General features: G+C 43.6%; 1 protein-coding gene and 1 pseudogene across 8 annotated transcripts in view; both read right to left on the reverse strand.

Annotated features, from left to right (window-relative positions):
- Window positions 1-13,710, reverse strand: part of Ppp2r5c (protein phosphatase 2 regulatory subunit B'gamma) — a 134,434-nt gene that overhangs the window by 46,430 nt on the left and 74,294 nt on the right. For all 8 annotated transcript variants that reach the window (XM_085697944.2, XM_085697943.2, XM_085697946.2 and 5 more), the window contains one exon: window positions 8,639-8,838. In XM_085697944.2, the coding sequence (XP_085554070.1) occupies window positions 8,639-8,838 (200 nt within the window). The remainder of the gene's footprint in view (window positions 1-8,638; window positions 8,839-13,710) is intronic.
- On the reverse strand, window positions 2,148-2,489 carry LOC125398598 (large ribosomal subunit protein eL43 pseudogene; annotated as a pseudogene).

Below are 13,710 nucleotides of genomic sequence, written 5' to 3' on the forward strand. Positions count from 1 at the left end.
AGTGTTGCAGCTTAATGTTCTAAATACAAATAGGCAACAGAAAAGTTGGGCTGTGGTATACCAGTTTGGGAATGCTTGCCTGGCATGTATGAGGCTTTAGGTCCAATCCCCAGTACTGCAAAAAAACAAAACAAAAAAACAACACAAAAAAACAACATTCACACTAAACCAAAACCTTAAAGTCACAAAAATTAACCCCATTTCAAGGTATCAATGCCTGGGAATGACAATTAGAAATAAGAGAGAGTTGGCTGAGTGGTTAAGAGCATTTGTTCTTTCAAAGGACCTGGGTTCCCAGCATCCACATGGAGACTCACCATGTGTGTGGTGCAGACATATGTGCAGACAAAGCACGTTTTTTGTTTTTTAATGTGCTCCATAACGAGGGATAAAGAGGGAGTTCATTATCTGTCACATGTAGTCTCACAGGCATGCTGTGAGGAATGCGTCTCCAAAAAATATTGTGAATAAAATAAATATAAGACAACATTTAAAAAAATTAGAAACAAAACCTAGACTAGTTCCAAGAGAGGAAGACGTGTTTCAGTGTCACCTGGAAAGTGTTCTGCAAAGCCTTGGAAAGATGGTTACTTTCTGGTCCCTTCAGAGGCCAGAGTGGAGCCGCAAACTTGATCACAGTGACTATCCATCTTTCTAGCACTTCCCCTGTCATCATGTGGCACAAGACCGTGAGAGCTTTCTGTATGTGGAAGTCAGAGGCCACCCTGGGTGTCATTCCTTAGATGCTGTACAATCTTTTAGCTGTCGTTTAAAGACAGAGTCTGTCACTGGCCTGGTCACCACCTCCCCAGTTTTGTTATTCCAAGCATGCTCTATACTCTACCATGTCAGTTTTGTTTTTTTTTTTTTTAAAAAAACACATGGGTTGTGGGAACTCAGGTCCTGCTTACTGAGTGATCGCTTTTTTCCCTCTGCAGTAATTTGCACCTAAGAGAATTAAGCTATCAGCCTAAAGCAACACAATTATTGGGTGAAAAGCAGCAGGCATGAGCAAGTCCCTCCCCAACTTCACCATGCTGTTTGGTGGCTCATGCTCCTTGGACCTACTCCTTGGTTATGGTTATGGATCAAAGGCAAGCAGGAGACATGGGTATCAGGCCAGTTATCTGAGGGCTAGTCTTTCCTTGAAGATTGTAAGAGCCATCACCATCCAAGGATGTCTAAAAGAATAAAGCTGCACCTGATCATGGGACAAGGAGCACAGAGAGAAAGTTGTCCCTGTGAGTCTGTGGACCAAGTCTGGGCTATCCTAGAATGTTTGACAATTTCTTCTTTGAGTACATGCAGTAGTGAATTGGGAAGCTGCACCTAGAACTGGAGTTGTCATTCTACTTAAAGTCAGAATTTTGGGGTATAGTTCCTCTCCCTAAACATCTCAAATCAAATCCACACCACATCTTGTTTCTGCTCTAAAACCACCCACATTTGCCCATTTCTCTCAGCTATCCCATCCACGTAGCTTACTTACTATTTCTCTGAAATGCCTCAACACTCGTCAGTCAGTCAGCCAGCATCCCACAGCGCCCCATGTCAAAGCCCTTCCTTCATTTACTCACAGGCAGTCCCCCCATCCCCAGGCACTGCTTCTCCCAGAGGGCTTCATCAGGTTCTGGGGATCCGGACTCTATCTTCTTTTTGTGTCTTAGGCCTTTGGAGCACTGTCCCTGACAAGAATCATCTCATTTTCCTGACAGTGGCAAAGGTCAGGCAGAGCAGCCCTCAGCTCTCTTCTGTGCCTACTGCTGTCCAGTTCTGTCGTTCAGACGTGTCCAGGCAGCTCTGGGAGGGCTGAGATGCACTACCATTTTCAGTGGAAGCACCCCAAGGCAGAAGGGTGCTGGAGTCCATAAGGGATGCAGTATGTGTTTCCTGACGCGGTGAATGCATCGAGCTATGTTGTTAGTGATCCAGCACAGGTGGCTGGGAATCCCAGAGCTCCATGCACTGTGAAGGCCCCTGAGCCAGCCACTCTATCCAAACAGTGCTCTAGCCAGACTCTTTTCTGCCCTCAAGATTTCCCTTCCTGCATCTAAGACTTTGTGGAAAGTAGCATCACATCAATTCAGTGACTCAGGAGTTCAATTTTTCTGTCAGCAGGGTTTTGCTTTACTTTTACAAGGATCAACTTATTCGGGGTAGGGATGTTTAAATGGCAGCGCTTCTAACTGGTCTTTTAGTTCCTTCACTCTTCAGGCAGCAGACTTGACTCTAACAACAGAAATAGTGTTGTAGGGCCCAGAGGGTCCAGGCCCACCAGCCACCATTTTTACACAGGTGTCACAGGGCCAGACACTAGGGCCTGTCTCTTCACCTTGGTCTTGCCACAGAAGGAGCAGGTACACTTGGCGTGTTGAATGATCTCTATCTTTTTTGCTATTTTCTATAGAATATGGAACCATGGCAGGTCCATATTTACCAAGAAAGACCCTGACCTTCTCAGTGTATTCAGCCATGTTGCTGTGACCCATGCTTGAGCCCAGAGAAGTCAGAGTTTCTGTTAAACATGCAGCAGGTGTATCTATCACAACTGGGATGGCAGATGAACACGGAGTGCTGCAGGGCATCCCCAGGGGTCTGCTTCTGCAGGATCCGGGGTACCTGGGAACCTGGACCTCTGGCAAGCTTCCGAAGGGTATGGGAAACGTGGTCTCTGATGACAGCGACTTTATAAGGTAAGAGCTAGCTTTAACTTTGTTGGAATTAGGATCCTGCTAAGCTCCTAAAAATGACCAAGGACCCCCAAAGAGCATTTTATCATTCTATCTACTTGGGTCTGCTATGTGAGAAATTAGCCAGAAGTTAGAATAGTTATCCTGCCTAAATATAAGATGCTTACAAGAAATAACTAGTTCTTCCCCAAACCTAAAGGATCTGGCCAGAGGAGTGGCACTCTTTTATATTTTCAAGCTGTCATGGCTGTTCTTGGCTGTCAACTTGACTACATCTGGAATTAACTAGAACTCAAGTGGCTAGGTACACTAAAAAGGGGGATTTTTCTTAATTAAATCATTTGAAATAGGAAGACCCACTTTAAATCTGGATTTTTTTGAGGTGGGAAGATCCCCCTTTCATCTGGGCCACACCTTCTGGTGTCAGCCTAAGTAAAGGTCATGGAGGAAGAAAGCTTGCTCTCTTTGCCTGCTGGCTCTTACTGTCCTTGGCAAGTCCATTCCTTCACTGGCATTACAGCCTACTTCTTCAGGATTCTGACATATACTGAAGACCAGCTGAGACAGTCAGTCTCATAAACTAAGCAGCCACTTGGACCTTTCATTGGTAGAAGGCCTAGTTGGACTAGTTGGATCACAGACTATAGTCCCCTTCTATGTACATACACGTTCATTCTACCAGTTCTGTGCCTCTAGAGAACCCTGACTAATACACTAGGTGTGGCTATTCAGAGAACAGTTGGGCCCTCCTGTCTCACCCACGTATGTACTGAGAGGGAGGAACAGACAAGTAAATGGATTTCTTTGGTACTGCAACAAGACTGGACCAGCAGTGATTTACTACAGGTGACACCTCATCAGGGGATGATCAGACCCTACTTTCAGTCAAACCCAGGTGGGCCACATACTTAAAAAAAAAAAAGACAAAGAAAAAGAAAGAAAAGAAAAGAAAAGAAAAATATTGAAGTCTGAATCACGGGTTTTTGTCAGTAATTTTCAGGAAAAATACAGTTTCCATGCAAATAGTGGCAAATTTTGTTCCACTCCACTGCACACCTTCTCTGAAGGCATTGGTTCAAGGCCCCTGTGCATCATGCAAACACTACAGCCATCTTCCATAGCTCATCAGACAGCATTGAAAGATCGTGATGAAATGACATTACACTACTACATTATATTCACTGTTTCAAGCAGACCTGGAGGTTTATGTTCCTCTCTGTGAATGTGTGGGTACGATGAACACAATAGTCAGCAAGGTCACCGGCTGGCTTCTTGCTGTCAGATGTTGTACTCACTATTGCCCCTACATCATCAGCACAGTGGAAGAGTCAAAGTCTTGGTGTTACTATGGAAATGTCTGACTTTACTGAGTTTCTGAAAGGTCTTGGGAACCAGGAACCTGTGAAGCACGGATCAGGATAAAGCTTGAAGCCTTGGAAATCGTGTGTAAAAACTGGGGCATAGATCTAGTCTTCTTCAGATTTTAAAGGGTTCCAACTCCAGAAGGTAACTCCTCATACACTGCAGAGGAAACGGTATCACCTTTATTACTTTTGAGCATCTTAAATACACCACAACTTAGTTTTGTCACCTGCATTTTGACCGTTAGAAAATGTTCATGCCTAAAAACCAGATTAACCAGATAATTTAACTGAAATACATATGGCTGGTTATGTTTAAAGTCTGAAATGAGGACACAACGAAGCTTTGCAATGCATGCCTAAGAACCAGGAGGCCAAATGTCCTTTCTGTATCCCGCTGCCACACCCCACCCTTGGCTTGGAACTTAAAGTTCCTTAGTCACTCTAGCTGTCTGTGAAAGTCTGGTTTGCAGTGAACCAACACCTTTGGTATATGAAAACACACAGCCACACGAAAATGTTAGACAAATGCAAATAAAAATCACAGTGAGTTGCCAGGTCCCACTCACAAGGACATTTGAAACAAACAGGCAACAAAGTACTGGAGATGTGAAGAAACTCACACCCAAGACTGCAGCTGGGAGTGTGAACTAGTGTAGCCATTCAAAAAACAGCCTGGCATTTTTCCAAACTGTGAGCCACAGAGCATTGTACTGCTAGGTACACGCCCAAGAGAGACAGGTTTGCACCTGTGCTGCTTTGGAGCAGCTTATATACAAAGGCTCAAGCCCAAGCTGGCAGGGTGAGGCATGTCTGCAATCCCAGATGCAAAATGATCTCTGTGAGTTCCAGGCCAGCCCACATACAGAATTCCAGGTCTGTTGTAGAATATCTGTACACTGTGAAGATGTGTATTTGCCAAGGTGCCTTCTGATTGGTTTAATAAAGAGCTGAATGGCCAATAGCTGGGCAGGAGAGGATAGACAGGATTTTTGGGGAGAGTGAGTTAGAGAGGAGAAACCTAGAGTAGCAAATTTCGCCATCACACTCAGAGCAAGTAGGATGTGCGGTACTGAGGAGCGCACCAGAAGGCCACCAGAAGGTAGATTTAAAAATATGGATTAAGTTATAAGAGCTAGTAGGACAAGCCTAAGCTAAAGGCCAAGCTTTCATAATTTAAAAGTCTTCGTGCCGTTATTTGGGGGCTGGCAATCCAAGATAGTCCCACAAGAAAGCTTGCTACACAGGTCAGCTAGCATTACATAGTGAGACCTTGTCTCAAAACAAAAGGCCAGGTATAACCCTAATGCCCACCAGCTCATGAATAAATGAACAGAGGCGGCTCAGTGGTCAAGAGCACACTGGTTGCTCTTTCAGAGGACTGAGGTTTTATACCCAGCATCCACATGGCAGCTAACAATCAATCATCTGTCATTCTAGTCCCAGAGGATGTGACATCTTCTTCTGGCCTTTGAAGATACTGCACATATATGGCACACAGACATACGAGCAGTCATATACATAAAATAAAAATAAAATGAGTGTATCTACATAATAAAATATTATAACAAAATTATTTGTCTAAGAAAGGGAATAAAATACAAGCATAAACTATGACATGGATTAGATTCGACCACACTCTCTGGAAATGCCTGTCATGAAAGAAATGTTGTATGGGTCCATTTCATGAAATGTCCTAGACAGTCAATCTACAGAGACAGAGAGCAGGTCAAAGGTCACTCAGTTCAGGCAGTGGTGAAGGAGCAAGACAAGATTTACTTTGGGGGAAAATGTACCACTAAAAAACTCAAATTCCCCAGGTAGTGGGTGAGCTATAAGATAAATAATACCTTTACAGCCATTAAGCCATACAGTACTCCAGTCAAACAGGCCATATTTGGACAGCTACACTGTTGTGAACTCTTTAAAGTTAGTAGAAATTAATGCCTCTAAAAACACTAGGAACAAAATCTATACATACTCCAAAAAGAAGAAACAGAGCAGCAGGTAGCAGTTAAGCATAGGCAAAGTGTTGTATGTGTGTGGCCACTAGCTGAGGCAGAGGGCTGCAGAGCTTCTCATTGGAATGGACCCAGAGCAGGACTTGCTGGGAAGGAGGCCTTGGCTGCCTGAATTCCATATGTTCTCTCTGTCTCAGAGTAGCACATATTACAGCTACATCCACCCCACCACACTCTTTCTTCACCGCACCTTTCACCATTGCTGTCTGTAAGTTTGGGTTTGAAATGCCCCCCAGCTTATGGCACTGTTTTGGGAGAGGTGGAACCTCTGAAGTGGGAGGTGTGGCCGGTAAAAATGAGTCAATGGGAGTCGGATTTTGAGGGGCACAGGGTGGCTGGAGCTCTCTTGACTTCTTGATTCATCAAGATGAACATAAGTCATACCACGGACAGACTGCCACCACCATGACCTTTCCCACAGTCAGGCAGTGTGTCATAATGATGAGACAGCAACTAACACACCATCAGTCCATACAAATACAGGAACAAATAAAACAACATTTCAATCTCTCTCTGTTCCATTCTGCTCAGAAAGCACCAGACACACAGGAGGCCAGGGAAAGCACACACAGGTATCTGGCAGTCTGAGTAGTTCATGACTCCTTTTCTCTAGATCGTCTTGGCCACATGGGAAAAAGCAGAAATCACTCTCTCAGTCTTGCAACTGACTTTTCGTCAGGACATCATCATCTGAAATGATACAGTACTGGTTGGCTTACTTCACTCTTGTCTCCCACCTCGGATGAAAGAAAGCTTTGGGAGGGTAGAAATCTGTCCTTTCTCTGTGTCTGGCCCACAGAGGAGATTCAGGACATGTGTGTCAAATTCTTCTCACCTCAAGGGAGGGCATGATATTCAGAAGGGGGAACAAAGTTAAGACAGAAGCAGAAACTCTAGTTAGGGTTCCCACTGCACAGGAGAAGCAATGACCAACCCAAGAAAGCAGACTCCAGAGTGCTGGACATCCCAAGTGCTTCTGGTACTGCCCACTGCTCCAATGAAACAAACGAGATACCGAGTCAAGCAGTCTGAAACTTGTTCAACTCAAAAGTAGACATTTGACCCAAATGAGGCAAATGCTTCCTTCTTGGATTAAACAGTATTAATTAGGCAATACTGGCTGCCAAGACTTCTTAAAAATAGAAATTTGCTATGGGATAATACTCTTGTACACTGTAAAGATTTGTTGGTTTAATTTAATAAAATGCTAATTGGTCAGTAACCAGGCAGAAAGTATAGTCTTTATTCCAGACTAAAGAATTCTGGAAGAGGAAAGGCACAGGGTCAGTCACCAGCCAGATGCAGAGGAAGCAAGATGAGAATGCCTTACTGAGAAGAGGTACCAAGTCATGTGCCTAAACACAGACAAGAATTATGGGTTAATTTAGGTTGTAAGAGCTAGTTAGTAATAAGCCTAAGCTAACAGGCCTAACAGTTTATAATTAATATAAACCTCTGTGTGTTTCTTTGGGACTGAACAGCTGTAGGACCAGGTCAGAGAGAAACTTCTGTCTACAGAAACCTTCCATACTGTAACTGACTTACTAACAAGTTTAACAGGTACCATGAAACAGATTTAATTTTAAAAGAAAGTTGAGTTCAATATATTAATCTTAAATGAATGGAGGAAATGGACCTTAAATATCTAATGTAAGAACACATTTAATAATGACAGAAGAAAATGAAGCTATATTCTTGATGTGTGCCATAAAAAATGTTTCAAGAGGACTGACATAAGATAAAACCACAAAAGTTGCAGATGATACTTGATGTGGGGTTCCCCTCTGTATGCTGTGAATATGTTTTACTACCATTGGTTAATGAAGAAGCTATTTTGGCCTATGGCAGGGCAGAACATAGCTTGGTGGGAAAACTAAACAATGCAGGGAGAAAGAAGGTGGAGTCAGGCAGACGCCATGTAGTCACCCAAGAAGCAACAGGTAACAATGAGCCTCGTGGCAAAATATAAAATAACAGAATGGGTTAATTAAAGATGTAAGAGTTAGTTAATAAGAAGCCTGAACTAATAGGCCAAAGAGTATGTAATTAATATTAAGCCTCTGAGTGGTTTTTTCCTAAGAGGCTTCGGGAACAGGCGGGTGGAGAAAACCTGGTCCTGGAGGACCTGGGATGGAGAATATTTGTAGCTATAGATACTTAATACTGCTCCTTAGGGTTCCAGACTTGAGGCTGGTTTCCACAGTGTGTGAGAGATGGAGTTAAGGAAAGACCAAGAGCTCTGCACCCTACCCCAGGCATCTACTTTCTACTGAGTGCTAGAATTTCCCTGTACACGGATGGGCGAGATATTTACTTCTAAACTACAAGAGGATATCAACACTGATGTTACATATGCTTTAAAAAAAATCACGTCAAAGGCTTTAGAGATGATGGATGTCACAGCAAACCGAAACCTGCAAACAGCTCTCTCCCCATTATGGTCCTGGGGCATGCCCAAACCTTCAGGGAAGAGGGAGGATCCCTAGTGTGGCTGTGTTGGGCTAGGGTCTCAATGGACCCTCCTGCAGCTCAGTTCGCGGTGTGCTGTGTAAGCGCTGTCACTTACCATGTGAACGACCTCTGGGTAAATGGGTTCTGTGATCACATTCCGGTTGTGGGTGATATATTCTACCATCTCACTTAATGCAGCTCGCTTTACTTCCTTCCACTTCAGGTCACTCAGTGGGTCAGAAACAAAGTCAAAGAGGACACAACATTGACGAAGCTTCTGGATGAAAAGCTTCTCTTGATCCGCAGGAGGAACATCTGAAAGGCAAGACACAAAGCTTCTTAACTAGACACACTCTCAGTCTCCTATTTTTGTTTTGAATTAATAGAGGGGCAAGAAAAGAGATGGGTGAGGTGAAGAGTGGTTAAATATTCTTTAAACAGTGAAAAGGGGTGGGGGGGGTCACAGCTGTTTACTGCTGAGGTCACAGGTTTGGAATCATTGAGAGCACCCCTCACAATCAACCCTTCTGAAGGCACTCAGTGACAAATACTTTCCAGCAGCAAAACTCACAATCCTGACTCTATGCTGGGCAAAACAGGGTAAGAACAAGCTGCAGACAGTAAGGCTGGGTCTGGGTGATGCTGCAAAGGGAAGTGTGACAGGTATGGGATTTGGGGAGGCTTCTGGTTGCCCAAAGACCTGCAGTAAGGGTGACCCTTTGGTGTTCTCAAAGCCCCTTCCATTCTTCACTCTGTGTGACAGTGCTCATGATGACGGAAATATAGCCGTTGCAACTGCAACAGTGACTTACTCAGTGAGCACTTACTTCAAGATACTGACACCTTTCATTTCATTTTTAATGAGACAACTGAGACATAAAAACAGGGTCAGAGGATCACTGTCAGTCTGGTGGTGGGCGATGAAACTAAACTGGATTCAAACACAGCTCCACATGACAGTCCAGTATTCTGAGAAGTTTAGAAGTTTAGCCCAGTGTGAGAGTGTGAGACTGATGGCTCTGGGCTGAAGAAGAGGTCACGTGGTTATGATGGTGGAACACACACACACACATGACTGGTCAAATATTTTAGAGTATTTGTTTACCTCAACCAGTTAGTATTTCCCTAATGATTAGCAAATGGTTCTGTGACACTGTTCAAGAACCAAACAATCCCTCCAAGTGTGCAGGAGACCACTGCCATTTTTATGGAATAAGATGGGCCTGTAATTCATCTGTTTCAGATTATCTATGCAAATTAATCCTTTAACGAACTATTCACTTAATATGTTCTGTTAAAATGGCCACAAATCTCTCCAAGGGCCTCTCTTGAGACTACACCTTCCTACATCCAACCAAAGAATCATATGGCCATAGGCTGGTGTAGAGCGGATGCATAAAGGAGAACCCAGTCATCCACCAATAAACCAGACATTACAGAGACTTCCCAAAACACAAAATCATGTCATTCTTCTCTCTAAAGTTTGTTTAGGAAAATATATCAATTTTCATAAAACTATTAACTTTTTTCAATGTATATAATAGCTTCATTACTATTTTATTTTTAAAATAGGTGCTAGGTATGCAGCCATGGTTGGCTTAGAACTTGATGTAGATCAGGCTGGCCTCAAACTTGCAGTGACTCTTCTGCCTCTACCTCTCAAGTGCTGGTCACACAGGTATGAGCCTGTAATTCATTACATTCTGAAATAATTTATAAAAACATTAAAATTTTTCTTTTTGAGTTTTCCCCCCTCTGGTTTAATTTCAAGTGTGGTCATAATAATAGATGAACTTGCGTAAATTCTTTAGCTGCGTGTGAGGCATCCTGGGAGTACCTTCCCATACCCGCCTCCCCCAGAAAGTGTCCCTAAAGACATGCTGCTCTGCTTTCCCTCTGCACAGGCCTTTCTAGGAGCTCATCACCCTTTTCTCCATTGCTCTTGTACCATTCCCACTGTCGACTTTCTCATCTGGTTCTCTACAAGGCCCTTCCTTACTTCCTAGGTGGATAAGGCAAGGCACACTGAGCCAGTCGTCCAGCACCTGCAGTAAATAGGCAGCTAATCTGCTGAGCACTCCTCACTTCCCACCTGGATGCCATGCGATGGCAGGTGCCTTCTGATGACGACTTTTATTTATCTGAATCCTTAGTGGCTAACATCAGAGAGAACAGGCATGCAGGCACTGCTACGTGAATTCCATAACCCACTTCAAACCATGCAGAGATAAAAAGCGCTGAAGCAGCGTGAGGAGGTGGAGACATACTGCTAAAGGACACCTGTGAGATCCTGTGAGCCAGCACATCACATCACTACATACAGAGCCCGCTGACCAGCTGCACCCCCAATGCTGTCATGAAAAGGGTTTGCTTTCTGAACTATCTTCTTACAAGCTGCATCGATTCTACACCTTTGTTTGTGTTCCAACTTGCCAGAATGCCTTTAGTGAACTTGCCCTGTCAGAGCTTGTCTATATAGATTCTGTCTGTGGCTCGTTCATTTTCTCAGCACTACAGAGAACAAAGAAGTCCACAGATAAGCAGGATGGTGGTGGCACACACCTTTAATCTCAGCACTCAGGAGGCAGAGGCAGGCAGATCTCTGACTTTGAGGCAAGCCAGTCTACAGAGTGAGTTTCAGGACAACCAGGGCTACAAAGAGAAATCCTGTCTTGGCGGGGGGGGGGGGGGGAGGCCACAGTTTATCCCACGAGTTACTTGATACCCTTATCCAAATCCTACTCATTGCCTAGTTTCTACCCAGTGGTCAGTGAGGTTTCTTAAGACCTCTTTCCGGAACAGTTTTTTAAAACCAGCAAGGAGACTGGTCTTGGTAGTGTACACTTTTAATTCTGGCAGAGGCGGGTGGATCTCTGTAAATTCTATAGGTTAGCTTGGTCTACATAGTGAATTCTGGGCAGTGAGGGCTACACAGTGAGCCTTTTTTTTTTTTTTTTGGTTTTTCGAGACAGGGTTTCTCTGTGGCTTTGGAGCCTGTCCTGGAACTAGCTCTTGTAGACCAGGCTGGCCTTGAACTCAAAGAGATCCGCCTGCCTCTGCCACCATCGCCCCAGTGTGAGCCATGTCTTAAAATAAAAATTAATTAAAATAGGGGCTAGAAGTTTGACTCAGTGGTTAAGAGCACTGGTTGCTCTTGCATAAGACCAAGGTTTGATTCCTAGCACACACATGGCAGCTTGCAACCATCTGTATCCAGTTCCAGAGGACCTGAAGGGCACAAGGAATATATGTAGTGAACATACATACATGCAGGCCAATATTCACACACATAAAAGAATAAATAAATCTAAAACTAAAACCTTTTAAAAAATAAAACATTTCATTTGGCTATTATTATTTTTAAAATCAATAGCAACGAAATAGGGCTGCAGAGTTAAAATAATGTGCTTACACCCTGTCAAATATCTCCATGTTTTAAAAATGCAAGTTAACTCAATATTCTTGGTCAGTGTATTATATTAAAAGGATTTTTTAAATCCCCCTTTCTGCTGATAGGACAGCACAAGAAGGTAGGTGGGTGGAGACGCTGAGGACCATGCTTCTTCCTGTACCTCAAACACCTCTCATGTGAATGGAAAAGCTGGGAATCTTGGCAAAGGGGTTGTGATCATCAACAGAGCAAGAGAAAGATCACTGTTATATTTAAGGTGCCTTTGTCCAAAAGGTATTTGAAATATCTTACCAAAAAATATCTGAAGTCAACTGGTAGTGGTGTGAGACTTTAATCCCAACACTTGGAACACAGAGGCAGGTGGATCTCTGTGAGTTCAAGGACAGCCTGGTCTACAGAGTGAGTTCCAGGACAGCCAGGACTGTTACACAGAGAAACCCTGTCTCAATACAACAACAACAACAACAGCAAAATTGAAGAACAATCCCCGAGACTGGCTGCATGTTGTTGCCAACAGCAAAGAGAACTATGAGCTGCACTACTTTCAGATTAACCAGGATAAAGAGGAGGAAGATGAGGATTCTGGAATGTTTTGTATTAATTCACAAATTAAAATTTAGCAACAATGAGCTGGAGAGATGGCTCAGAGGTTAAGAGCACTGGCTGCTCTTCCAGAGGACCTGAGTTCAATTCCCAGTAACCACATGGTGACATACAACTATCTATAATGAGATCTGGTATCCTCTACTGGTGTGCAGGCATGCATGCAGGCAGAACACTGTATACATAATAAATAAATAAATAAGTCTTTAAAAAAAATTTAGCAACAACAAGAAGACCCATCTTTCTGAAGCACATCTTCCAAGCACTAAGGTTCACACATCCATCCTATTAGCAGCTACTCACTCTTGAAAGCTGCCTTGTTCTCCACTGCCCAGCAGTTGTCTCCAGGCCCCCAGCTCACACTTGCCTATCTTCAAGACAACTGGAACACATGATGCCTCCACTGCACTTGTGTGTTGGAATTAGTGCATCTCAGAAGACTGAGGCAGGAGGAGTGCTTCATACTCAAGGTCAGCCTGGGCTACACAGTGAGTTTCAGGATAGCCTGAACCACAAAATGAGACCTTATCTCAATCAATCAATAAATAAATAAGCAAATAAAACAAATAAATGAGCGAATGAATAAATAAATAAAACAAAGCCCATCTACTGCAACACTAGTGTTCAACTGAACTTGGAAGCACACTAGGTACATTCCCTTGCTACTTTATAAATGACCTGGTGAAGGACAGCAAGTGGAGAGGCAGTATCATGACACAGCATGGCAACAGTGCGCCAGAAGAGAGAGCCATCATTCCAGGGATGGGGGCTAATCACCAGGGTTACTCAAGGCACACTAGTGGGATATAAGAAGCAAATGAATGTCTTCTAGAACCCGAGAAGCACTCACTCTAACCCAGCATGGATGCCTGTGCTCCAGGCTGTCTTAATGATAAAAAGGAGTGAGCTGGGAGCCTGGAGAACACCGTGGGACAGTGAAGAACACTGCAGGTTTCTGTGAGTCCTGATAGTCACTAATACAATGGCCAGCAGCACAGATGAACTTGCACTGTGTGCCTCAAATATAGAAAGGACTGACAATTCTAGGTACAGATTTTAACTCAAGTCATGGGCGACTCAATGGCCTCATTGTGCCAACAGGCATAATGTGAATTCTGATTTGGAAAAAAAAAAGCCAAGGGAGACAACTCAATTAGTAAAGTGCACATGCC

The sequence above is a fragment of the Myodes glareolus genome, chromosome 11 (assembly GCF_982192425.1).
Source record: "Myodes glareolus chromosome 11, mMyoGla1.1, whole genome shotgun sequence".
Taxonomy (NCBI): domain Eukaryota; kingdom Metazoa; phylum Chordata; class Mammalia; order Rodentia; family Cricetidae; genus Myodes; species Myodes glareolus.